Source organism: Mauremys mutica, chromosome 10, assembly GCF_020497125.1.
Source record: "Mauremys mutica isolate MM-2020 ecotype Southern chromosome 10, ASM2049712v1, whole genome shotgun sequence".
Lineage (NCBI taxonomy): Eukaryota > Metazoa > Chordata > Testudines > Geoemydidae > Mauremys > Mauremys mutica.
The window spans coordinates 50,657,401-50,685,180 of NC_059081.1; the positions used below are offsets into that span (position 1 = coordinate 50,657,401).

The 27,780-nt window shown below is 39.1% G+C and overlaps 1 protein-coding gene and 1 long non-coding RNA gene across 6 annotated transcripts in view; one reads left to right on the forward strand and one right to left on the reverse strand.

Annotated features, from left to right (window-relative positions):
* LOC123343312 overlaps positions 1 to 15,526 on the forward strand; it is a 76,754-nt gene extending 61,228 nt beyond the window's left edge. For all 3 annotated transcript variants that reach the window (XR_006572190.1, XR_006572191.1, XR_006572192.1), the window contains 2 exons: positions 13,978 to 14,059; positions 15,494 to 15,526. This is a non-coding gene — a long non-coding RNA (uncharacterized LOC123343312). The remainder of the gene's footprint in view (positions 1 to 13,977; positions 14,060 to 15,493) is intronic.
* MSTN (myostatin) lies at positions 7,849 to 26,803 on the reverse strand. 3 transcript variants are annotated; one of them, XM_044978358.1, is made up of 5 exons: positions 26,730 to 26,803; positions 25,949 to 26,059; positions 15,187 to 15,994; positions 11,976 to 12,349; positions 7,849 to 9,053 (listed from the first exon to the last, which is right to left on the reverse strand). In XM_044978358.1, the coding sequence occupies exons 3-5, from the start codon at positions 15,557 to 15,559 to the stop codon at positions 8,673 to 8,675; spliced, it is 1,128 nt and encodes a 375-aa protein (XP_044834293.1). In that variant the 5' UTR covers positions 15,560 to 15,994; positions 25,949 to 26,059; positions 26,730 to 26,803; the 3' UTR covers positions 7,849 to 8,672. The 3 variants fall into 3 exon arrangements, with proteins under 3 accessions (XP_044834293.1, XP_044834292.1, XP_044834294.1); XM_044978357.1 differs by having other exon boundaries at positions 25,708 to 26,059; XM_044978359.1 differs by lacking the exon at positions 25,949 to 26,059 and having other exon boundaries at positions 26,730 to 26,796.
* Positions 26,804 to 27,780: the final 977 nt, after the last annotated feature.

Below are 27,780 nucleotides of genomic sequence, written 5' to 3' on the forward strand. Positions count from 1 at the left end.
AATTTTTTAAAGGTTGGTATTTCAAAGATCAAAATAGGTATAAGTCACTTTGCATGTTTTACACCACCAATGTATGAACAAACATAACTGAATAGAAATTGTTATTCAAAATGTAAGATGAGATTATGGCATTTTGTGATATGAGTCATCAATGGCAATGAATCAAGAAGCATTTTTTCTTTGGCCTAACACCTCGCCTGTGGTATACAACATGATATCAGCATCATGGCACAGCATACAGTAGGCAGCTTACCACAGCCTCAAAGCATGTCTGTGATGTGCCTTCCACATCACTCATTCAGGCTACCTGGCACACAGTGCTATGCTGCAACCTTTGAATAATATTACAGTGCATGACATAATTCACCATTTCAAAGTATCACAAATATCTGATATTGAAAACTCTGAAAGGTCAAAGCCAGCACAAGCCTCTTGGGAAAGGAAGATCATGTTTAATGTTTTGCTAGGATACTTTCAATATTTTACAAAACAGATAGATGAAGTCTTTTGTCTGACTTTGATCTGAATTTTAGATATAAATTTCATAATATATCAGTTTAAAGATGTAGGGACAGAACAGCTTGTCTGCCTGACAAATCTGCCAAGGGCCCAAAAAACTTTACATTTACAGTTTATCATTGTGTCTGAACATTGGCATTTGCTCATCCCAGGAAATTGTCAGGGATTTAGTCCCCTAAACTTTTGACTCTTCCCAGATCTGTGGAGATAATGGCCATCTGCACATCTTGTGCCTCCACACTGCTTCCCAGGAAAAGTCAGCCCCCATAATAGTATAGATTTTTGAAGTCACCATGATGTCCCTAAGAGATGTGATTTTTGCAGTGGGACAGACAACACAGGATGCAATGGAGAGTAGTCATCACCTATTCCAGTCCAGCCCGAGCCCATGCAGAATCTTATCATGTTAAGCTCACAGAGGGGCTTCCATGTATCAGGAGAAGGTGAAGATGACGCAATTGAACCATAAGTTCTTCACCTTCCTTGTTACCCACTGTGGCTCCATTAGATCTGGTTCCTTTCCATCCTTGGAAGAGGAGGGCATGACCTAACCTTTAAATGCTAAAATAAATAAATTAGATATAGTGGAGAAATAACATGATTGGAAGTAGTTAGATTTTGATATTTGATAGGAAACAATGGTTGCCAATAAAAATCAAAAGTTCTGGATAGTAAGAGGGGGTGTGATGCTTCTAGGATCACTGTTAGATTTGGACCTAGAATAAGATTCTGTTTTTAGGATTAATATATTTGGTATTGGGATGCGAGTTTAGGTATCAGATGTTAATTTGTAGGGCAGAGTCTGAACTATTCTGTCTTCTCTGAGGTCTTAAATGTTCTTACGTTATTTCAACCCCCTCATCAGATGGTTGGTTTTTCTTGTCAACCACCAAGATGAGGACTCATTATGCAGCCGGTGTTCAGCAGCTTACAGTGGATGAGATTGGTCCCAGACTGAACCTTCTGGGTTACATTCAGGAATATTGAGTGGTGAGCTCATTGGAGGTCCAGTAGGCATCCACACTTAACAAGTGACAAAAAATAGCTGGATGTTTCCCCATACCTCCAGTATGGCATAACCACCCGCCAATGAAAAAGCTCTTACTTCACTTATCAATACATACAAGGGCTAGTTGCAGCTACCTAGTGTACAGTCCCTTGTAGGTTTGCATCTATATATTGCTTTTTCACAAAAGGATTACTGCAGCAGATGCCACAATCACTTACTTTGTGATTGTCTGGAAATTACTGAGAGGAAACAGAACTGTGATTCATTCCTATTCTCAGATGTTGGCCTGCAGCCATACCAACTTGCATTGCGATCTCATCAGATCATTTATAAACTAAGCGGGACAAAAAGTAGAGCTTCTATCTTGCATCAGGATCTGCTAATATGGACCCTTGGCTCCCACACAAAGTTCCATTGGACTCTTCATGGGTTTCAATGCAAGGTTAGGGTCTTAGCAGTTGGAAAGGAAACCTTGTATTGAAGAGCAGTAACTTCAGAAAATGGTGTTGGTGAATCAGTAAGTGGCTCTGCAGTGTGAGTTAATACTAAATCAGTGGTCAAACATTGGTGCTACGAAGAATTGTGCTGCTCCAGATGACATCTTTTGGATGAGGTTTAAAACCAAGGTCTCGTGATCGTAAAAAGAGCTAGCTAAGGTTTTATATAGCACCCATTGCCATACTGTCTGAGCCCTGTATTTTTTTGAGAGAGAGTTCATTTAGTCTGTTAAGTTGTTAGTGCCTTCCACAAACGAACTACTATTTGCTAACTTATGTATTAATATTATAGGCGGGGCTAGTATTATCGCCTATAATTAAGGTAGATATTTCCCATTAAAGACCTCGTTTTCATTTACTTTACAACTATGGCAGAATTTAACCATCTGGGCTGAAATTTTCCATACCAAATGTCTGCCTCACTCTGTTTTTTCTTTCTTTTCTTTTTAGCCAAAACAGTTCACCTGTTTCCAAGAATAAGGCTAGGGAAAATTAAATTGTTTTGCCCATGTTAAATTCTAGTTACCTTTTTTTTTAAATCTCTAGAGTGTCCATGTTTTAGAACAGAGACCTGAAATTTGACAAGAGGTGGCCTTTGTGTCAGGGATGTGCCTTTTGCTATCTCCTTGGAAATCTGCCCAGATTTGGCCAAGTCATAAACCTTTGAGAAACTGTCATTCACACATGCGCCCTAGAAACTGGATCTGCCCAGTCCAGGCTGAGCAGAACTTTCCCTGTAACTGTGGCTCTGGATTGCTTTGAAGCATGGTGGGTCCAGGCACTTGAACTGAGAGCAGGAAGACTGTCTCTCCCTGTTTCTCAATGAGATCTGGGTTGGGAGTGCCCTCCCACAGGACCCACTTGAGATATGAGAGAAGCAGGGGCCAGGCTGCTTTCACCTCCTGGAGCACACAATAGGGGATGTGCAGGGTGAGAGCCAATCTGCAGCCGATCCCTGATCATCAAGCCAGAGTTCTTGACCCAGCTGACTTGGCTGGAGGAGGCCACACAACAGAGGGCTTCGCAGGACTGAATGAACTCCAGGTCCTGGGCCACAAGGATCATGTTTTATGCTGACAGGACTCCCTTCAAGTTTGGCTTTTGAAGCACATACCCCATCATCCTCTTGCAGAGGAGATGGAGGAAGTGCTTAGAGCCAATGGCAAACCATTGGCCATTCAGCAAGCAGCCCTGACAGACCCCTTGACCAAAGGTGATGGGCTTGGTCAGGGCCCAGTTGAGCTTAATCAGGCACTCCACAGAGGTGTGTAGTACCTGGAGGAATCTCCCAAAAGCGGAGACCAAAGCCAAACACCCACAAAGTAAGTGTCAAACTGGGCTGGTGGGCAGGCAGAGGGAGGAAAAGAAGGCCCACCAGTCCAATGTGAACTGAGGGGAGAAAGGAGAGGAAAGTCCAAGGGGGTCATAGTGAAGGCAATGATACCACTGCAGCCCCAGGGTGGGTGGAGGAAGGCAGTCTGGTGGCCAGCAGGAGTGGTAGGGGAATGGATTGGGTGGAGGGAGGATTCCATTCCACTCCCCGCCCACCACAACAGCAGTAACAGCAAAACCCAAGCAGGTGCAACACTAGGAACAGGAAGTCCTATCCAGAAATCACAAATGTGTACTATTTATAGTACTGGAACAGGCAGATCTAGGCCCACCCATAACTTAAAGGCCTTGTCCTTCAATTAAGGATGGTGACCCACTAAGTCCAGGATACAACTGATTGCTGCAGATAACAGAGGAGAAAACAGGATCTAGAGTGAGGTTAAAGATTTGAAAGTCAGGGAACCAGAAGGGAACCCCAAGCAGAGAACCCTGGACTGCACCCAGAGCTTCTCAGAGGCATCCAGGGAGTAAGTAAATGCTGCCCAGAGGAACTCTGCTCAGAAACGTGAGATGACAAGGGACCAGAAATGGGCCACAGAGTAGCCCCCCATCCAGTTTTCTTCTCCTGGAGTGATGGGTGGTCATTTTGGCCAGTGCCAGGAGGAGGATGACGAGGAGGTCCTGCAACTCTGTGGGGGTATGGATGGGGTGTACAGGAATCAGGAGGTGTAGGGGGGAAATGCAGCCAGAATTTCAGTAAGATGTTCTGGAAGAGGGGCTGCAACCTGACACACTTTTACAGCAGCTCAGGTGTCAAAAAGGCAGTTTTGACCACAAGAATGTGATCTGAGAAGGGGGCAGGCCTGATGGTGGAGGTGTGGGCATGCAAGGTGTGAAATCGAACATGTAAGTGTTGTCTACCCAGTAGTGGTACAATCAAGTCTCCTCCACTTAAACATAAGTGAAGGTGGTGGAGTGGTCCCGGCGATGGTCACGTCAGATGTCCACGAGGGAGGTTGACAATCCCTGAGGATGTCTGTGACAGCCTGGCATTCTCTATTCCGAGGCAGTCCCATACATCCAAGGAGGTGTTAAAATTCCCTCTTAAGTCCAGGCACTCACTGGGATCCAAGGTGCCAAGTAGATGTCCGCTGATAGAATTGCACCCACTCTGAGCCCGGTATTGGAGCATAGATGTTGACAAGATTGAGGATCAGCCCCTCCATGTGGACCCGGAAGTGCAGCAGGTGACCTGCAGAACCGTGGCAACTCTCAATACCTCAAGCTGTAAGTCTGGGGAGAATAGGGGGGCTGTGGCTACCTGGGCATTTGCTGTGTGGACTGAAAGGCAGATGCCCCAGAGCTGGTGAAAGGGACGGCAGATGAAGGGGGAGCCACGGCCACTGGTAGGGCTGCTGCCATGGAAGGAGCCTTCCAGGCTGGACCCTTGCCCTTTTTCTTGCCAGGGCCTGTCTTGCTGACTGAGAGGGCCCTATTGGTGGTGGTGATAGTTCTAGCTATGGAATCCCTGCTTGTGCTTTTTGCCACTGCCCTGACATTGCTGATGACACCAGGAGAGGTGTTGGCAGTAGATGCAGAGGCAGAGAGGATATCACAAGGGGGAACATGCAAGACAGGGCAGTGAACAACAAGGTGTGTGTTGATGGGGGGGGGAGCTGGTGGCAAGCAGAGGAAGAAGAAGGAGGCCCACCAGCCCAATGCGAATTGAGGGGGGAGGGATTGCACTGAAGGCAATGATATCATTGCAGCCCCAAGGTGGGTAGAGGCAGGCAATCAGGTGGCAATCAGGACTGGTAGGGGAATGGCGGGGTGGGGGAAGGGCTCCATTCCACTCCCCTTCTTCCATCACCAGTGGTAATAACTAGGCAGCTGCAACACCATCAGCAGGCTCTTCCTCCTCCAGCAGCAGCAGGAACAGGAAGTCGCTCCTGTATAGTGAAGGAGGCAGGACATTACTGAAGGAGAAAGGATGGTCTCAGAATTAAATCGGCTGAATCCTACCCTGGATGATTGGATTCTACTGCTGTCTCTTCCACAGAGTTTCTGTGTGATGCTGGGCAAGTCACTGAAACCACACCAAAAATTGTGTGCTCCTCATTGTTTGGTATAATTTGCAAAAGTGTTGAGCATTTACCTCTGCAGTGGAAACCCATGGGAGCTGCGCTTTGAACATATAAAGTGTTCTCTAATGCTAAGTACTCTGAAAAATCAGGTCATAGGTGTCTCAAATTGGTCACCCAAAAATAGGTGGATACTTTTGTCCTCAATTTCTCTGCTCCTCAGTTCCCATCTGTAGAAAGGGGATATTTCCACCTTCCTCACCTCATAAGGCTGTTGTGAAAATAAAGTCATTAATATTTGTGAAGTATTCAGATGATATCATAATGGTGCCATACAAAAGCCCATGAGGAAATTAATAATTCCATCTTGAGTAGGATTTGAATAGTGCAGTAAATAGACTCTGGGGCCACACTTTGAACAACAAGGAGAAAACAAAATATGGAGTAGCTGATCATTAAGTGAGCACCGTCCATTCTGTGCACTGAATGAAGCAGGCATCCTGTGGAAAAATCAGCATATGAACATGTAATTAAAGACTAACAATGCATATTCACACAGGGGTCGATTTAAGGTTAATTCTGGCATTTCCTAACTTTTGAGTGCTTGACTTTCCAACCCTAATAATGTTCTTTTAATGTAGTTTTTGTGTGGGATTGTAGATTTATGTTGTTCTACAGTGTAGTGGAAAATTTGGAAAAGCTCACTGTCGCACTAGGGGATTGGTAGAGTGTAGTGACAAGCACTAAAGGACCCTACAAGATATACACAATGCACATTCCAAATGTTGCTACTTACATAAGGTCATTGTGTAAACATTATGCAAATCAGTACTGCCTTATAATAATGAATTCTTGGTCATGTTTGGCAAAAATGAACCATACCAGGTGTATGTAATTTCAATCTAATAAAGTTAGTTGAATTTCAAGGCACAGGACCAGCTAGAGTAGACCTTTATAGGGGTTCTGAGACATGCACTTGTTTTTTTTAAAGGCTTGATGCTGTTTCACTGATGTCAGTAGCAAAACTGCCATCAAATTAAAGATCTGTCTCTGTCTTTTTATATAATTTAATGCTGATTGTGCAAACACACATTATGAGTAGTCCCATGGATCTCAAAGGGATTATTCACATGGTAAAGTTGCATGTACTTTGTGTTTACAGGATTGAAGCCTGAGGGTGAAATCCTGGCCCCACTGAAATCAGTGGTAGTTTTGCCATTGACTTCAATGAGTCTAGGATTTCAGTTAATTTTTAGTTTTCTGCCTGCTTTCAGCAATACTTCAGATTCTAAAAACATAGACACTTTTAAAGTATTCTCTGCAATTTTGGTTTTGGTAAACTAATTTGAAGATAAATTAAAGCCCTAGGATTCTAACACAGTCATTTAGAGAGACAGAAATTGAACAGAGATGCATATCTGTGGCAACAATTTTAGTATCATGCCCAGTAGTTCAATAATGAATTTCATTCAGTAGCTCTAGAAGATAGGTATTTCAAGTCCTAAATCTTAGTAAACAAACTTTAAATTCTTTCCTTAAATAGAAAATAGTGATACAAAACATTTACCTAGACTTTTACAGAAATATAAATGTAAAGGGGAAGGGAAAAAGAAGACAGACAACTTGATATTTTACTGTAAATTCACACAGAGAAAAATGTAAGTTGAAAGCCAGAATAACGAATAAAACCCGCAACCTTTTGCATCATACAAAAAATGAAAATATTTTAACAGCAATTATGTTGTTTTAACAATGCCGGTATTATTCATTTTTCACATTTGAAACTAAATTAACTTTCTAGAAAATAGATAGATTTCTAATTTTGATTATGGTAGCAAAATATACAGTAATGCGTGGAAATCAGTTTGCTATATCATTTATAAAATAAAGGTAATATTTTGTTGTAATTTTTTTTACATTTACAAAAAATGAAATGAAATAGGAGGTTTTGGTACTATCATCATTAATGGGTACAACATTAGAAGTATGGAAAATCAATGGTTGATCAAAATGAAAACAGTAACCCATAAAAACTTTGTAAACACCCATCATTTATGCACAATATAAAAAAATTAGCATAACCATCCTATGGATTACTTTGTTGCTATATCCATTATTTTATCTACTGTTTGTTTGCACTGATATCCAAAATTGCTTTTATTGCTAGAATATGTATTTGTGTATACTAAAGTACAGGTTAACTTGAATCTTTCTTACCATAAACATATACCAACAGTAAATTAAAAAAGAAACATTTATTTACAAAATAATGATGTATACATATTACACAAATTCTATTATATCAAAGTCTATGTATATATTTTTACAATATTTGTAGCAACCAATTATTTGCATTGGTTTATCAAAGTGCAAACTGTAATGTTGCAAAGGCAGGTTATAATTTGGGATTATGATATTCATATTTTAATTCTTTTTCTTCCACTGCCTTTTGTCGTACTGCAGGATATCACTAGGTCAAGAAAATTATTCACCTTTAAATTTAAAAAATACCTATTTCATATGAATGTGGAATATTACTGTACCTGAGGAGAGGGGGAATTCATTATTGTACTGTGTTCTTTCAGCTTGATAACTGCTTTTATTTTTATTCAGCCTGCTGTGATAGCACCATTGATATTGATTACTAACAGACTAATCATAAAAGGAATGGAAACATTATGCATACACTATGCCATCCCAAATTTCTGAATTTATCTGTTTTCGTGGAATTTCATCTTTTTGTGTTTCTACACTAAAAATTCAAGTGTTTAAGGACAATTCAGATGGTGGTATGGTGACAATGCTAAAAGTACCAGTATATGTTTTTTAAATACAGTACTAAATGAAGCTGTGATGAAATTTGTTCTCTGGAGGACAAGGAGGTTGCTTTTGTCTACTTGTATATGTTGAAACGGGTATATGAATTTGGTATCTGAATAACTGAAAACTGATTCCCTTATAGTATAAGAAATTCATTGAGAAATCCGGTGATTTTGATTGTAGCTTATCTTTTTCACTGGTTTAAAAACCAGCCGTTGCATATATTGTCTTTTAGTTCACATTCTGTAGCTTGTGTTGTACTGAATATGTACCGTACAGTACCCTTTTGTACAGCCTGTTGGATGTAGGCTATAGCCTATTGTACATAAATTCACAGTTTGCAAAACTACAGAGGGGACATAACTTTTTTTGGTAGATTCCATGTTTTATGAAGTAATGGATCTAGCAAAGCGCTCATGAACACCCACAACGATCTACTACCATGGCTGGTATCTTTCCATATATTATTTGTTCTTTTCCATTGAAATACAGCATGTTTATTGGGGACATCTTGGTAGGTGTGCAGCAGGGGCCTGCTGAACCTCTGGGGTTTGCTTGGTGGACAAGATGAGTGTGCGGATATTTCTGTAAAAATACAAATTCACATTCTCCAGAGCAGTAATTGGCTTTGTATCTCTTGGGTGCAATAATCCAGTCCCATCCAAAAGCTTCAAAATCCACAGTCAGTGGGTAGCGACAGCATCGGGATTCTGTTGAGTGTTCATCACAGTCAAGGCCAAAATCCCTACGAGATCTTTTTGGTGTGTCTGTAACCCTGACCTCTAAAAATGGATTCTGTGTGGGAAAGAAAAAAAATTGGAAATATTATTGATACATGAAGTATTTAACATTTATGGGGACAGATTGAGACATGAAAAATATGCAATGTCTCAGACATGCAGATTGTTTTAAACTAATATTTTCAAATAATATTTGTAAAAGTTTCTGGAATGTTCTGATCCTGTGACAGTGGTGTGTTGTTTTCTTTTAAGGTAACTGTGTCCTCTTCTAGGTGTCCCTGGCTACACTTCATGCACTTTCAAGGTTTATCCGTCTTTTTCATACTATAAAACAGGATTTCCCCACTATTCAGTAGCTACCATTCCTGAGCATCTTTTTCTGAAATCAACACTATCATCCCAAATAGCTGATAGGAGGGGCTTTGATCAGTGTTACGGACTTTGGGCCAAAAGCTCCCTCCATCTACATGACACAGAAGAAAGCAAAAGAGCATGCACGCACACAAAAAAGCAGCTCCAAAAATTGCAGAAGGGAAAACATGTAGGCTAACATTCTGGTCCCTCCCTTCCTGAAGAGTTTGCAGATTTCCCTGCACATAAAGTGTGCAGCTGAGACTCAGCAGGCATTGAGAAGGACCTCCTATTTAGCCAGAGGAGGGAAGAAGTTGAAGCAGTTGATGCTACCCCGCCTAACTGGTGAAAATACTATTGGAAATGGTGGGGGGGAAATGAATGATCCTTCTAGCAACCCTCTCCTGGATTTCTACTCCATACCTTTCACCTCTCTCAGAGGGGCTGAAACTATGCACAGGTTTTGCAAGAGAAGCTAATATTGTGGCTCCTGAGAGAGTCATACAGCCAAGGACGCTCAGACTGGCACAGAGGGGCCAGCACATGTGTGGATGACCCATGATCCACACTTTTGAGAAAGGAATTCCATGCAGACCCTGGGGCTCCATGATTATCAAGGCCACCTCTCTTATCCCAGGCATGCAGACCAAACCCCTCTGCTGAGGAAAGAAGATGATTGCGACATAATCATGAGTGGAAAAAACCAGAGCTTTTTTTCCACCTCTGTGACTTTCTGCAGAAGCAGATGATTTCATGCATGTTGATACAGTCAGTACTTGATATTTGTATGCATTATTGTGTTTGAAGCACTAGAGGACACAACTGGCCTATTCCAACTGAATAGGAATATGAGAATATTTTTTTCTGTTGGATTTTTAATCAAACTTCCACAATACATTTTTTCTTTAAGCTAGTATGACTGTATTACATTGCTAAGAAAATATATAAAAATCAAACGCACATTATGCATTATAGTGAAAGAAGGAAATAATGTTCTTACATAAAAAAATTAGCATAATTAGCATAATCTTGAATTTCATGCTTATGGATATTTAAATCTTGAATTTCACTGTGCTGTCACAAAAATATAAACGTGTAAAGCCCTTCTCAAACTGGGGATCACAACCCAAAAGGGGGTCACAAGGCTATTGTGGGGGGTTGCAGTAGTACCACCCTCACTTCTGTGCTGCCTTCACAGCTGGGTGGCTGGAAAGCGGTGGCTGTTAGCTGAGAGCTCAGCTCTGAAAGCAGTGCCACCACCGCAACAGCACAGAAATGAGGGTGGCATGGTGTGGTATTGCTACCCTTACTTCTCTGCTGCTGCTGGTGGCGGCGCATTAGGGTGGTAGTACCATGCCACCCTCACTTCTGTGGCGCTTGTGACAGTGCTGTCTTTAGAGCTGTGCTCCTTGCAGGTAGCTACTGCTCTCTAGCCACCCAGCTCTGAAGGAAGTGCAGAAGTAAGACTGGCAATACCACGACCCCCCTACAATAGCTAGATTTCTCAGGGGAGACCAGATTTCACAGTCTACAACACATTTTTCACACCTGTGAATTTGATAGGGTTCTAGTGATAAGTATTGCTTTATTGATGTAGATAATAGGTTCAGAAATATACTTGCGCAGATTGTTGGCAATTATTGCTTTTCAAAGATTATTAACAATGAAGGAAATTCTGTACCATTTTTGTTTAAGTGCAACACTTACAAATTTATTTTGTTCATTTAGATTTCCAACAAAAAGAAAAAAGGTGCCTATTTTGGGTTCTTGACTGCTTTGACATAATTTTGAAAATAATATGGCATAAAAAGTACTACATTTTTAGAAATGTAATTTTAGAAGAGTGAGTTGTATAATCAAATACTGTATTGTCAATTATTCTTGTACTTTGTCATAAACATAAAGCAAATTGTGCCCCTGATATTTAAGCAGAATCTCTTGATTTACTCAAATGCTTAAAAATTGATGGCATGATATGTTCCATCATTACATAAAGATGTCCTTAATTCAATATCCATTGTGAGGTGGTCTTTTGTCTCCTTTCTGTGCATGCATAATTGCCATTATAGTTAACAGCGAATACATGTATTCAGAGAGAGAAGAAGCTCCCTCTTATTTTGAATGCAAGAACTTGGTCAGTAGTGCAAGATTTGAGGCAGCTTATTCTCAAGGGCAGGAACCCAGGAGCCCTCATTTTTTACTATATTATTAAAACTAACTTTTCATTAAGCAGAATTTTAATATCTTTTCTTTACTCCTGGATTTGATAACAAATATTTTGCCCTTTTCTAGCACTTTCCATCGAATCTCAAAGTCCTTTACAAACAAGGTAATGAAGTCTCCCAGCATCCCTTTGAGTTAGGTAACGTAGGATTACCTCCATTTTACAGATGGTGAAACTGAGGCACAGGGAGATTAAGTGATTTGTGCAAGATCAGAGAGCAAGTTTGTTGCAGAACTGGGCATGCAGAACCCTTCAGTTAACCCCTACTCCTATATTTTAACCCCCTAGGCAATGCTTCCACTTTCTTTCCTCGAAATATAACATAAAACATGCTTTCCAATTCCAACTTTTGTAAACAGGTCTATAAAATAAGAAAAGTCTTTTTTTTCCAGTAGAACTTACCAGTCCATCTTCACCTGGTCTTGGGAAAGTTACAGCAAGATCTCGTCCATTCTCATCAAAAGCTTTGATTTCAATGCCTAAGTTGGATTCAGGTTGTTTGAGCCAATTTTGTAACACAGTCTTTACATCAATACTCTGCCAAATACCAGTGCCTGGGTTCATGTCAAGTTTCAAAGATCGAATTCCAGTATATCTTGTACCATCTTTCATGGGTCTGATGAGTCTCAGGATCTGCACGAATACTGTTGTAGGTTTCTGGACTTGCCTCAAGTAAATCCACAACTGGGCCTTTACTACTTTGTTATATTGTATTTTAGAGCTAAACTTAAAGAAGCAACATTTTGGTTTCCCCTCCATTTGCACAAGAAAATCAGCTATAAAGGAATGGAAAGAATAGATTACTGACCTAGGAGCAGAAAGGAACGTGCATAAACAAATCAGAAAAAATATCTAGCTTGTATAGTATATCTTGGTAAGATATGTTATCAGTGGAATATTGGCTGCAAATGTAGCATGTAACTTAATTCATTATAAAATAAACTCTCAACTCAGGATTTTGTAGGTTTTGTACTCTATGGCATTATTTAACTGAAATTAACAGAATCATTGTGCCTCAAATTTTTAAGCCATCTAGAAGTAATATGGTAAAACTTCAGAGTTAAGATTACCAGAGTTACGAACTGACCGGTCAACCACACACCTCATTTGGACTGGAAGTATGCAATCAGGCAGCGGAAACAAAAAAAACAACAACAAAAAACCAACAACAAAAAAGCAAATACAGTATAGTACTGTGTAGGGTGACCAGATAGCAAGAATAAAAAATTGGGATGAAGGTGGGGGGTAATAGGTGCCTATGTAAGAAAAAGCCCCCAAAATAGGGACTGTCCCTATAAAATCGGGACATCTGGTCACCCTAGTACTGTGTTCAATGTAAACTACTAAAAAAATAAAGGGAACGTTTTTAAAAAAAAAAAAGATTTGACAAGGTAAGGAAACTGTTTCCGTGCTTGTTTAATTTAAATTAAGATGGTTAAAAGCAGCATAGTAAAGTTTCAAAGCTGTATTAAGTCAATGTTCAGTTGTAGACTTTTGAAAGAACAACCATAAAGTTTTGTCAGAGTTACAAACAACTTCCATTCCCAAGGTGTTCATAACTCTGAGGTTCTACTGCATATTATCACAAGGAACTGATGGTCATTTTCTGAACAACCATGTTTTAAGCTAGATTTACCATTTTCCAACTAAATCTAGTAGGATCTTTATGCTATGTAAGCTGTTCACTTTGATTTCTTTAGCTAAGGGGTGAGCACATGCTGAAATTAAAAAATGATGGGGAATATTGAGATAGAAAAAGGCTGCAGGGGAACATTTCATTAGAATTCCCTGGGAATCTGAATACTTATACTAACTGAGCAGCTGTACCAGTCAGTCTGGGACAGGAACACTTCCTCCAGCCAAAAATTACCTGCGGACTGAACACGGTGTACAGACTACTCTGCTTAAGAATGACTAACTACTAACACCTTTCTGGCATTCAACTCCTGCAGTATCTTTACAAAAACACATTGAACAGGAAACCTGTACTTTTTAACTAGGCACTTTTGTGATGTTATAGATGTTTCTAATTTATCAAACATTATCGTTTGTGCCAGAATATTATATAAAAAGAGGCAGCTATGTTCAAGCTACAGTAACACCTACATTCTCCTCCTTTGTTTTATGATCAAACTATCTGTTGTTAAACTAGTTTTAATCTATGGATCTTTATTTCTTTGGGTTTGAATTATATTACAGTATAATGTTTTCATTGTAGTAATCTAACTACCCTTGGTATACACTACAGGTGCAAAATCTGTTAGACCCAGCTGAAACTGTCCATGTCAAGGGGTAGGGGGGCAAAGTAATAATCTTGCATGGTGCAGAGTGCCAATATTCATAACCTCATCTCTTCAAATATCAGCTTTTCTAATACACTAAAAATGGTGATTTGTTTTTTAAGGCTGTCTATGAAGAGTGAAATGAATTGTGAAGTGACAAACAGAGCATAGATCACCTTTCTTCAATCAGCAAAGAAGAATTAGGTAATGGTAGGCTATTGTAAATAGTAAGCTCGATTATAAATGTTGGTTAGTTGGCCTTTACCTACATCATCATCATTAAGCTACTGTAATACATTCAGTATTGCTATAAAGTATCCTACACTGTTAATTTAACCTATATATTTTATAGTCAATTAACTTCTATAAATGTGTACATTTTGTAGTTAGCAACAGCAGCTGATATTCTGTTAGGTGTGTGTACTATATATCTCTGTTGCTGGTAATATATCTATGCCTTATATGCCCTGTCTTCTTTTCAACTTTTGTCATCATATTCATAAGTGTTATTTTGAAAAACAGCTGCCATAGCCAAATACTTTAGCTGATTAAGAACATAAGATACTATAGTATTAGCTGTGCAAAAGATACTTGATAGGAGTCATGGCAGATGTTTAGCACTCAGAAGATAACTAAGAATCTGCTCATTCAGTAAATGCCTTCATTCTTCCCTGACACAACTACTGGAGTTGATAGATATACATGGGCATTTCAATATCTAAAATCTATCATTCTTCTGCTTACTTTAAATATAGTTTACATTCACTCTTTACTGTTAGCTGGGCGGTGCAATGCTAGCTTCTGAGATCAGCAGAGGAAATAAGTATTTAAACCTTTATTTGCATTTGTTACAGTGTATTATAGTTAAGTGGTTGTAATGTTCTAAATGACATTTTTGGTCAGTTTCTAGTGCAATGTTTAAAAAGTGGTGGCCCATAAAATCCTTGCTAAGAGTTATAATTACCTCATTATTTGCACTGATTTCTTTGTACTTTCCTATATCTAGTGTAGGAAATACCTTGAATACTGCAAATACCAAGGTCAGCAAACTGCAAATCTTATTTAGTATATTAGGCAATTGGTAAGATTCTAAGGACTATTACTGTATATGTTATAAGGGAGCAGGAAAATAATACAATAAAATAAAAGATCACAGTAAGGTCACTGGATGATGATTCAAATTATTTAAAAATATGCTCTTCTCCCTCCCTCTTACATACTTCTGCCAGCAGCCTGTTGGAAGAGACTGAGACAAGATTTGTTGCTCTTAAGCACTAGGACAACTGTTTATCAGTAGAATAGTGAGATATTAAAGTAGCAGGACTACTTACACTCTGTAGGCATTGTAATAATAGTCTCAGTTGTAGCATGATAATCATCATCTTCCAAAGAACCATCACTGCTGTCATCTCTCTGGACGTCATACTGATCAATCAGTTCTTGCAATGGAGGAGCTTTAGGTAAAAGCTGTTTTATAGTATCCCTGCTAATATTAGGAGCTTGTTCCAGACGAAGTTTGCTGAGGATTTGAATTTTTATGGCTTCTATTCTGGAAGATTTCGTATTTTGCCTCCATGTACATGCAATGCATAATTCATCTTTTTCTCCATTCTCTTTTGGTTGACTACTGTCATTAAGAGCCACTGGATCAAGTATAATCAGCATGAACAGGTAAATATAAACACAGATTTGTAGCTTTTGCATGATCTCACATTCAGTGCAGCCTTTTCCCTTCCTTGCTTTTTTATTTTTTTTCTTTCAGTACTAGATAGATCCCTAAAGGCAAGTATAATCCGAGAAACAACTTGCCACAATGGTGAATCATATATTTTCCAAGAGGGCTTTTATACTCCAACTTTGGTTAGACTTGTGTCGTCAAAACCGATGATTGGCTGTTGTACCAACAATGAATCTAGCTGTCAGAGGTTAAAGCCCTGTCTGTCACAAGTCACTAGACAGCATTTTGTTACAGCCAAGGGTGAACTGATTTATCTGACCACTCTGTAGAGGATATCTCCTCACATACTGAAGAGGATATATTTCCAGTGATTATGGGCAGCAGTACTGAAACATAGCATTGCCATTCTTAAATAAGTAGCAACTTTCTTTTATTATGAATCAATCCATATGTCTCTGAAACTATTAAAAACTCCAGTCAATATTTTTTAATTTGAAAAAAAACATATTCTTAAAAATACAAAGATTATTACTACCATATATGAAAAATATTACTTCCTAAATATATTAGGTAAATTTTTCAGCAGATTTATACTGATGAATAACTGAAATATATTGAACATTGTTTATATATTTCTGTGTAGCTTTGCAAAACATTAGTGGGGCAAAAAGCAAATTAAAAATTCAGAAGTAATATTTGTAAGAAATATTTCAACCATGTATGATTACAAGGAATATACATGGCTGCCTGTTCAGTTATCCTATCAGTACATACCAAAATCAACATACTTTGTTTACTGTATTGTAAGTACTGTGACTTGTATTATGTAAAATGTTTAATAATTTGCCTTTTCTTAACACTAACTTTTCATTAAGCAGGATCCTGTGCAAGGAGTAAAATACTGAGAGATACTTACTTTTGAAACATGTATTTTATATTATCATGGTTAGATATTGCTCTAGGAATGGCATTAACTGGTTAATATTATATGCTTTTTTGGATTGCCATTGCCGGCTACTGAAAGAACTACAGTATTTTAGTGTTTTGAAGCCTACTATGGATACATCATGGATGAATACTTATTCCATCTCTTATATCTCTATTAGAGCTTAACTAACATTATCCTTTCTGTTCCAAAAGATCTCTTAATTATGATATCCCAAATGGTATCTTTCTGTGTTTCTACACTGTACTTGCAAATACTTACAAAGCTATAGGCTCTCTACATACTGAAAAGGCATGTGCCTAGATCTTACAAAAAAAGAGTCTTCAGTATGCTTAGACACCATAGATTTTGCTTCCGTTTTTAAAGAAAAACTTTAAGCATAAGTGAGATGTATATCTGCATAAGAGTCACTATAAATAAATGTACCTCTAAATAAATACCTTATGTACATATACCATACTGCTCATAAAAGCTTACTGCCATGTAACTAACTGGTGTACACTAGCAAAAAGTAAGGCATTCACAGTTAATTTGGACAGTCTGTTCTTAACTCACACCATTGCAGCACAACAAACCATATAATTTAGCAAGATATATACAATATGTGGGTTAACAAAGTGAGTTTAAGAATGGATTGTCAGCATCGCCTTTGAGATTCCTTGATTCTTCTACTTTATATTCAACCTAAAGCATTATACAAACAGGTTTTTTTGCATATGTTTATTTAAGGAAAATATTAATACACAGATTATATGCAGTGTTGTTGTGGCCATGTTGGTCCCAGGATATTGGAGAGACAAGGTAGGTGAGGTAATATCTTTTATTGGACCACCTTCTGTTGATGAGAGAGACAAGCTTTTGAATTTACACAGAGCTCTTCTTCAGGTCTGGGCTTCTCTCTTTCACCAACAAAAAGAAGATGGTCCAGTAAAAGATATTACCTTACCCATCTTGCCTCCCACATGTGCAGATTGATGTGACAGAACATGAGATCCAAAGTGTTCTTTAACAGTCTGTTTATCCACTTTATATCTTCTTCAAAATATGCAGATTCATTACTGACAGTTGACAGTGAAAGTTGAAGTATAAATTAAAAGTAAATCAGGCTCACTAAATCCAAATCTGTAGATTTGGGACCAGATTCTGTAGTTCCTATTTAGTCGAAACCCCACACGTAAGTCAGTTGACCACATTCTGACTTGACTATACTCCTCAGGCATGATTGTGATCTCATTTACGTCAGTTTAATTCCATTGGCAACACTAGAGTTACTCATGATTTAGACTAGTACAAGTGAGATCATACTTCATTGGAGTTCTGTCAGGATAGAATGTGGCCCAATGTGCATTTACAGCATTTACTATGATGGATGCTACAAATATGTATTGTTTTAAACATAGATTTTCAGCCTGCTATATTATATAAAGAAGCCAGTACAGCACAACATGTGCTGTAAATACATCTTAATAGTAAAAATCCTTTTGAAAAGTACTAGCCCCATTTCAAACTCCAGTGACTTAGCCTTTCACTTCCTTTTTTAAACTACAGGAATGCTGAAAGGGACTGAAATGCTGAAACTTTTTTCCCCCAAATTCCTGTAACTTTAAAATAATCGTAGTGGTATCAGCAAAATTTTGTATAAATCAGAATTTGCTCCTGGGTAGAGACCTTGTATATGCCAAGTTTCAGAGTGAAGCACATTTTTATAAGAATTATAAACCCTTGAAAACAGGATTCACAGTGGAAATGATGACTCAACCATTATCATCACACTAATAAAATGCTGAGACAGATTCCACTGGTTGTGTTGAAAGGGAGTACGAATGAGCTGTACAGAGCAGGACCGCCTCCGAAGCTCTAGCAGGGTAGGAACTCAACCCCCCCTTTGAACAAGTTCAGTGTACAACCCTCAGTACTAGTTTGCTGTGCTCTGCTGGCCTGTGGGGAAAAGAATGATGCCATGGCCACACTTTCACTTCACTTTCCCTTTCCCCTTTGGTAAGTCTAGCACTATCTTAGGCCTGGTCTACATCTATACCTTAGGTCAACATAGCTACGTTGCTCATGGCAATGAAAATTTTTGTGCCCCGTGCAATGTAACTGGGTTGACCTAACCCCTACTGTAAATGCAGCTAGATAAATGGAAGAATTCTTCCGTTAACCTAGCTAACGCCTCTTGAGGGGATGGATTTACAGTTATGGAACAATCCCTTCTGTCACTGTATCAAATGTCTATACTATGACACTGCTGCCGCTGTGCTCACTGTAATGTAGTGTAGACATTGCCTTAATGCAGTGTTCACACTCCCCACCCTGATTGTGGCTGCCCCATGAACAGGCATTAGGAATGGGAGAACTGCTTGTACTCGTTCTCACTAACTCTATGAGTCTGCACAGAAGCAGCCACAGTCTGCCCCTTAATGGAGTACTGACAAATTATGAACCAAAAAGGAAGATTCAACACACATCAGCTGACATGCAGTGGCAAAAAAAGTTATCTCACTGAGAGACATGTGTCCCTGCTTGGCATGTAGAAGTAAGATGTAGCAATGTCAGCTAAAGTGGTAAAATAGCACTAATGCCAAATACAACATAAAAATATCCGTAGAGTTTAGTAACACGTGTTGCCACAAACAATATTTTCCAATTCCTTTATTCTTTTGCAAAGGCACCCCATATCAACATTTTGTCTAGCTGTTGTATTGTGCACTATCTGTGCATTAGCATTAGAGCAACTTTCATCCTTGTTTCCATTCCTTTTTATCAATGGGGCTGCAACAGTGTGACCAAAAGAATTTGAGCTGATGTATTTATGTCATGATTTATTGAACAAACTGATTTCAAGAAGCAAAGGAAGAGTGAATCTTTGCTGCTGATTTGGTTAATTTTTTTAAGCACCGAAAAAAAGTGTTGGGTACAAAGGTAAAAGTTGGTCTGAGGCCAATGCATAGATAATGTTCCATAGAGAACACAGGTCAAACACTGATCCAAGGTGGGTCTTAGAAAATGAATAAAGGAATTGAAATATATTTTTTGAAAGATGCACCTTGCTGAATTCTAAGGGTGTTTTAATATTGTCTCTGGGTAAAATGGCACTAATGCCATTCTGTGTAGAATTTTACTGCTAAATGGGAAGCAAGGATGTGTGGTTCTCACTGGGACAGTTTTTGCCATTCTATAAAACAGCTGAGGGTGCCACTTTAAAAAAAAATAATTAAACTGGGATCCTCATGCTTCACTTCAGGAGCTAAAGCTTTAAGAAAAACACCAGGTATTGCAAGGCTTATGAAATCATGAGAGTTGGCCACTCTGAGTTTCAATCTTCTTTCAGGTTTCAGAGTAGCAGCTGTGTTAGTCTGTATCTACAGCCCACTTCACTGGATGCATAGAATGGAACATATAGTGAGGAGATATATATACATATGGAGAACATGAAAAGGTGGGAGTTGCCCAACCAACTCTAAGAGGCTAATTAATTAAGATGAACTGTTGTCAGCAAAAAAACTTTTGTAGTGATAATCAAGATAGCCCATTTCAGACAGTTTGACAAGAAGCTGTGAGGATACTTAACATGGGGAAATAGATTCAATGTGTGTAATGGCTCAGACATTCCCAGTCTCTATTTAAGCCGAAATTGATTGTATCTAGTTTGCATATCAATTCAAGTTCAGCAGTTTCTCATTGGAGTCTGTTTTTGAAGCTTTTCTGTTGCAAAATTGCCACCTTTAAATCTGTTTCTGAATGGCCAGAGAGGTTGAAGTGTTCTGCTACTGGTTTTTGAATGTTATGATTCCCGATGTCAGATTTGTGTCCATTTATTCTTTTGCATAGAGACTGTCCGGTTTGGCCAATGTACATGGCAGAGGGGCATTGCTGGCACATGATGGCATATATCACATTGGTAGATGTGCAGGTGAATGAGCCCCTGATGGTGTGGCTGATGTGATTAGGTCCTATGTTGGTGTCACTTGAATAGATATGTGGACAGAGTTGGCATCGGACTTTGTTGCAAGAACCCAACCAGTTTCTTTCAACACCCTGACTTCACCAACCTGAATTTTAAGAATTCTGAGTCAGCTCTTAAAACTAGTGGTCAAATTTGACCCTAGTGAGTCAGTGGAGCCAGGATTTCACCCTAGGTCTCCTGTTTGCCAGAACAGATTCACCCCACAAAGCTGCTTCTAGGTCAGCTAAGAATATTTCAGTTGACAGCAGATTCCATTTCAAATAGTTTGGACCTGATTCATCTCTCACTTATACTGATGTAAATCAGGAGACACCTCAATTAAATCAGTTTGGTTACACCAATAAAAATCCAGAGTAAGTGAGATCAGAATCAGACCAAGAATGTTTTCATATATAAGTATACACTTTAGATATCTAGTTTTGTTTGTTTTTCTAAGGGTTTTCTGCATGCAATATTTTAAATTAGGTTATTTTTAAAATTGGTTGGGGATTAGAAATATATAATATTCCCTATTGGATAGACTGCCAATTCAAAATTAAGTGATCTATATAGATATAGATAGTTTGTAAGAACACACACACAGAGTAGTGCTAGGGTGACCAGATGTTCTGATTTTATAGGGACAGTCCCAATATTCAGGGTTTTGTCTTGTATAGATGTCTATTACCCCCCACTCCATCCTGATTTTTCACCCTTGCTATCAGGTCACCCTAAGTAGTGCTGAGTTGAAAGAGCAATTGTAGAGGATCTCCATTCAATACATGTTTTTAAAGTTTTGAACTGTTTGCTCCTCTGAGTAGGAACAAATTCAACACTGATGCCTCTTTTTTTAACTGACCATCCACAAAATGTTTAAAGAAGACTGCTTACAATAGCTCTGAAATTATCAAATAGTGGAAATGGTAAAGCTGCTCTACAATTTGCTGAATTATGTCTACTCCCTCTTTATTTGTTTATGTGCCTTACAGATAGCGCAGAAACAACACTTTGTTTTTTGTGTATGAACTAGCATCACTTCACAAAATACTAGCCATGTTACAGAGAATTAAAATCTAAGAGCCAGATTCTGATCTCAGTTACACCAATGTAAATCAGTAAATTACAATAGTTACTCTTGATTTACACTCGTATAACTGAGATAAGACTCTGACCTGAAGTCTTACACAAGAAATTGTGACAATAATAACAGTCTATGAAAAGATGGCTAGATTTACAGCATATAGAAACATTCACAATGAACATACACATACTGTAAGATGATTGCTAACCATATGCTGAATGAAAAGTACTACCAGTAGACCAGTACATGAGTTAAGTAATCATTAGTTAACATCTCAGAATTCTAGAAAAGGGCAAAGAAACTAATCTGTTTTCTACTGTAATTTTTTCTAACAAAAAATATTCTTATATGTCTTCTAAACATTGTGCTACATTGTCAGCGACTGGAAATCAGCAACATTTTGGTGAGTTTTTTTTAATTGCTTTCATATATACCCAATAAGAGAGAGGTTATGTTCATATGAATCAGTTTTGAAATTCATTTGTGGGGGAAATAGATCAAGAATATTAAAAATCTGTTGATTAGCTCTAGTAATTTGCCTATTTCAGCACTATCCAATGAGGCTATCCTGCCGTGTTTGTCTATAAAAGCAATCATTAGCACATCTTACTATGGTACAGGTGGACTTGCATGCACTACTTGGCCCTTGGGTGATGAAAGGGCTCTGAAGGACAATGAGGGCCCAGCTGCTTAGCAACGACTACACTTAGGAGCTACACTTAACAGGGAAAACATCTTGGCTTGCCCAGAGATGCTAACTGACCATCGTAATCTAGCATTGCACAAACACAGGAAATGGTAAAACACCATCTGCTTTAGTCGCTGTTCAGTTGCATGGCTGCCAGCCCCCAATGGAAAAATATAGCAATTCAGGAAAACGATACATTGGGTGAGAGTCTCACCCCTACTCTTCCCCTTTTCACTGGATAAAAGGACCAGAGCACCTTAAAAGCACCTAAATAGGACCAGAGCACCGTTACTGGCTAGTTGAGGATTCCCCTTGCCAAAGGCATTATGGAAAACAGCCATATGCTACCTCCTGAGGACCTTTTTGCAAGCCCTGGTACAGGGGCATGCCAGGGGTGAGACAGGTGAGTTGTGTAGGTGCAGGGCTCCAGCAAGAAGCACTGGAGATTTTGGGCTGGATTGAATCCCATAGGGGAGCCCAGTGGCGGCTATCATAACTTAGACAGGCTCCCTGCCATGTACAAGGGCTTGTCTACACAGGGAAATCATGGGAAGTTAGTGTGAAAAAGTAGGGTGTGAATTTAAAGTGTAACAGGTATTCTGCACTAACTCCCCATGTGGAAACTCTTATTCTGCACTAAGAACTTATCTAAATGAACACTTAGTTCATGGCAAGTTGAGGTGTAAATCTGCCCTGCACTAGCCTGCCCTGCCTAAGTGTCCATATGGACCCTGCTGAGCACTAAAAGTTCCCTATTGTGTGTTAGATCAAAAAGGGAACTTTTCGTGTGCAGCAGCAGGCAGGTCCATATGGCAGTTAATGCAGGGTAGATTTTGACCCCAGTTTGCTGTGAACTAAGTATTCAGGTAGTCAAGCCTTAAGAGACTACCCTTTTGTGGTTTAGGTTAATCCACTTTCAAAGTGGACAAGCCCTGAGTTACACTGGGGACTTCAGCTGTAAGCTTTGTGCTGTACCTTTTAGAGGCATGTCACAGAATCTCACCCTTAGTGTGGAGACCTGACCCAGCCGTCTTGTTTCTCTGGCTCATTCCAATACTTGCAGTATTTGCCCTTATTTACTCTTATCAAACAGCACTATAGACCTGAATAGCAAAGGATATTCTTGCTATGGAAATCCATAATATTCTTAAAAATATATTAAGAGAAAATTCAATTTTATTATATTCTATGGGCTTTTAGAGTTCTATTCAGGTTCTTATACTGCATCCATCTGTGGTATATGATTGATCTTATTATAGTGATTTCTATGGAACCCTATTGGTTCTAGCCTGTTTACATTCTATACAACCTTTCATTAGGTTAATATCTCCTGGTTTCCTGCATTTGTGCCCAGAACTCCTCAATATATTTTACAATAACTGAAAAAACAGTTCTGAGCTGCAGCTGACTCAGGAGGAAAGGGGAGAAATGGGTTTTATAAGTGGATGTCACATAGCAGTCCCTTTTGCAAAATCTCAGAGCCTTGTCCATCTAGTTTCCCTCATCAGCAGCCAGCCTAGGTGCAGATACAAGGTAAATCTTTGAAAACAGATACCATCCTGTGAGTGCAAAGCTCCCTGGAATTCCATAGCCAAAAAAACAGAATTTCTGAGTGGATATTTAATTTAAAGAATTATGTTAGCATTAACAGCTCATTCCATGATCTTTAATAATCTAGTCAACCTTTATATCATTGGTGAACAATCTTGAATTCCCCTACAAAACTATTATTTTACCTGAGTAGAACTTTATTGGCAAAGTATCATTACTTGCAAATATAAAATTATTTGAATTAAAAAAAAAACCTGAAGGGATTCTTAAAGGATTATTTAAGAATAACAATCGGTGTATTTGTATTTTTTTAACAATATAAAATGTACATGAAACATTTTTACAAAAATAAAACTTTTGAGTTAAATGATTTAATATGTACATCCTGTCCCCTGCTGGATCATTTTGGAACTACACAGGTTTGTGAATTAGAGAATCTGTATTTCATATATTTCTGTAAACAGTATGATTTTTAATGATTTTTATGCTCCACTTTAAATGAGATGGTCAAATTTAACAGCTGTTCAGAATTCAGACAAAAGTTAGCAAATGCTGTTTTGTAGACTTCAGCTTGTTCTTGCTCTGCCCCACCAACATAATGGGCTGTATAATTCTAACGATAATTCTTTTGACCTAAATGGAGTTATAGCTGGGATGAATTTGGCTCTTCATTTCCCGCCACTCCCTCATTATACAACCTGCTCTCTGTATTCTCCTCATTCCTCATTTCTCTCTTTTGTCTAGGCTGTGTACAGAGCCTTATAGATTGATTGTATGTGGCAACTGCACCCTACAGAACCTGGATCGCACGGGGCAGAGATAATATCTATTAACGTCTTTGTAAAGCTCTGAAAAGCTATGGTGCTATGCAAATATTTAATTATAGGAATATCCTTCTATTCTTTCCCACTTCTTCTGAGTTTTACAATTTTATGTAGAGTGGTTGTGGTGCAGGGCCTTGTATAGCTGCTCTTAGAATTTTGGATTGTGAGTCAGTGCATGTGCATGCAGCCTAAAAGTTAAAATAAGAATAATTCTGGGATTGTGAAGCTTAACATACAACTCCAATGGTGTGCTTCTGCAACACAATATAGTCACTGAATTCCAATAACTGGTAAGCTACCTTCCTTCCTGCAGTTAAAACTCAGAAGAGAGTGGGGGAGAAGACCAGTTATGTCTAAGACCAGTATTATTGTTGTAAAAAATATTTTGTAAATTGTTCATAATTCAACAGGAAGTTGAATGGATTGCAGATGACTCCCTGAACATGCATACAAGGCTAATCACCACCTGACTCACGAGCCCCCAAATTGTCGAAAAAAACCCTCAGTTCTCGCTTTTTGTTTAAGTGCAGCAAAGTCAAATACTTTATTCTGTTTAGCAGCTACAACAGAAAAAAAGTACACTAGGACATAAGGTCTCCCCTTCCTAGACAGGTCTCTCAACAGGTAAACAATTACAGCAGCATTTATACTTTTATTACAAACAATAATAAGCAACAGCTGCATTTTGTTTATACATAGGTTATCCTAATATTTTGTTTTTCTCACTTAAAAAACTCCAGTCTACGTTTCGTAATATTTACACAAGGTCGAAAAACAACTTTTCACACAGTTCTTTTCCACTCGCCTTACACAATCCTCACTTTTACAAATCTCGCATTATTAAAATTACAGTTAGCCTAACTCTTGCTAACAAAAACTATTATGCATTAAAATCCCCTACAAATCCCTATCAATTCTTTCTATACTTCCACAATGGTGTATCATTTTTCTCATGTATTATCAATGTTGACCTTACGTGTGTGAACGGTGTGTGTCAATGCATGCATTAAAATGCCATAAATATTCTAAAAGTATTATTAGCCCAAAAAACCACAATTTATTGTTCATGGGCTACTGTTTAGAACTGTCCACTCTGTGAGGGAGCTATAATTTTTAGTTCCTTCTAAACAATACTTACATTTCTGGGATTTTAGTTTTAAACAAACAAAATCCACTGTAAATGGTGGGGAAAACCTAGTAGCATGATTTTGACAATGAAACCTTCTTCAGAACTGTTCTGCAGAGAAAATATTGCCTACACCATTAATAACACCTTTTTGCTTACAAAGGGCTAAATTGTGCTTAGCACTAGCATGACTGCCCAAGACAGTAGGAGTGAGTAGAGATTCTCTTCACTTGCAAGGCTACCCAGGTCACACCTCTTGCCTTCAGGTGATAGCAGTAGTTGAACACCTGAATGCAAGTCAGCAGGTAGAGTGTAGCAGGTGCAGGTGTGGTTCTGCTCCTCCTTTTCTCCCCACCATGGGAGCCTGTGGAGTAATAAGTTGCATGTCATAAAGGGGTGTCACAAATTCCCCACTCACACCTTCTGCGCAACCAGAGATGCTCAGAGGAATTGTGGCTCTACAGCAATGTCTCTGAGTTCTCCCCTGCACCTGGACATCACCTTTTACTTCAGGCTGAAGTTACGTGGTACACTATAGCCCAAAAAATATTTAAGAAAGATCATCTAATCAAAATATTATTCCTCACTTTATTTTTTTATTTCTATCTTGCTTTACCTTTTGTTCCATTTAGTTTAGATGTTCTACTGGAGAGTTTTCTGTATTTACATTACAACAGATAGTTGTTAGATGGACAAGATGACATTTTAAAATTACTGTATATTGGTGCCTCACTAAGGAGGCTGGGAAGACCTGTATTTAGATAAGGCTAATTCAGCACCTAAATAACTAAATATGAAACTATTTTGACATTATTTTTATGTTCCCATCATTTCTGACTAGTTCCAGAGTCATTTGATGCACCAGCAAGCTTTGTTTTATTTGGTCCAAAACTGTTTCCTGACTCCACTCCTAGAATAACGATCAAGATATAGGAACTCCAGTAAGTGGTGTTTTTTAGTATATGGGATAGTTTAAATTGTTTATTTTATTGTTCTATTATAATCGTTTAGAAGATATATTGAAAAAATATTACCTCTTACTAAAAAGACATTTATTTGTGGGGTCCCATCCCTCTGCCCTGTGAACTAGTTCAGTTGTCCATTGGAATTGCTGATGATTGTGAAGTCACAGAATGATACATGATGATGTGTTACAACAGGACTAGTCAGAATGAATTGTTGTGACTAAAATATAATTTTTGTAAAATTTAATTGTAGGTGTCTTCAGTACTGGATTTCTATAGGTGGGTGTGGCAGTATCATATTAGTTGAAAAAAATGTACAATGCCCAAAGGTAGTTGTCATTGTGTCTAATGACTCTTTATCAAATAGGAGTCTAATTGTGCCTGTAAGGGGTATCTTCAAAAGCACTCAGCATTGGCCTATGCTAAAAGTACACAATACACCATGGCGATCCAAAGTGTGGGGTGGGAAAGGTACCCACTGCTATGTATTTTAGGGGGATTCGGTGTACCCCTCTTTTGCAGGTGGCCAGTTCTGTGGGACAGTTTAGAGGGAGCAGGGCCGGCTTTAGGCCAATTCCACCAATTCCCCCGAATCAGGCCCTGCGCCCAGTGGCAGGGCTGCCGGGGGGGCAAATGGCCGAGAATCCCTTCCCTGGATAGAGGCTCCTTTTTAATTTTTACTCACCCAGCGGTGCTCCGGGTCTTCAGCAGCACTTCGGCAGCGGGTCCTTCACTCGCTCCAGGTCTTCGGCAGCACTTCAGCGGCAGGTCCTTCAGTGCCGTAGAAGACCCGGAGCGAGTGAAGAACCCGCCTCCAAAGACAAGGAGCGCCACCCGGTAAGTACAAGACCCATGTGTTTTTTTTTTCCAGTCATCCGTGCTGGGGCCCCGTTAAAACTGTTCAAATCGGGCCCTGCACTTGCTAAAGCCGGCCCTGAGAGGGAGGGCAGGATGTTGCCCCCCGCACCAGGGCGGGTGCAAGGATGTTTTGCGCCCTAGGCGAAACTTCCACCTTGCGCCCCACTCCCAACCCCCGAGCCCTGTGGCAGCTCTCTACCTCCCCTTCACCCTGAGGCACTCCCCGCAAGGCAGCTCCCCCACTCCGCCCTGAGGCGCAGCT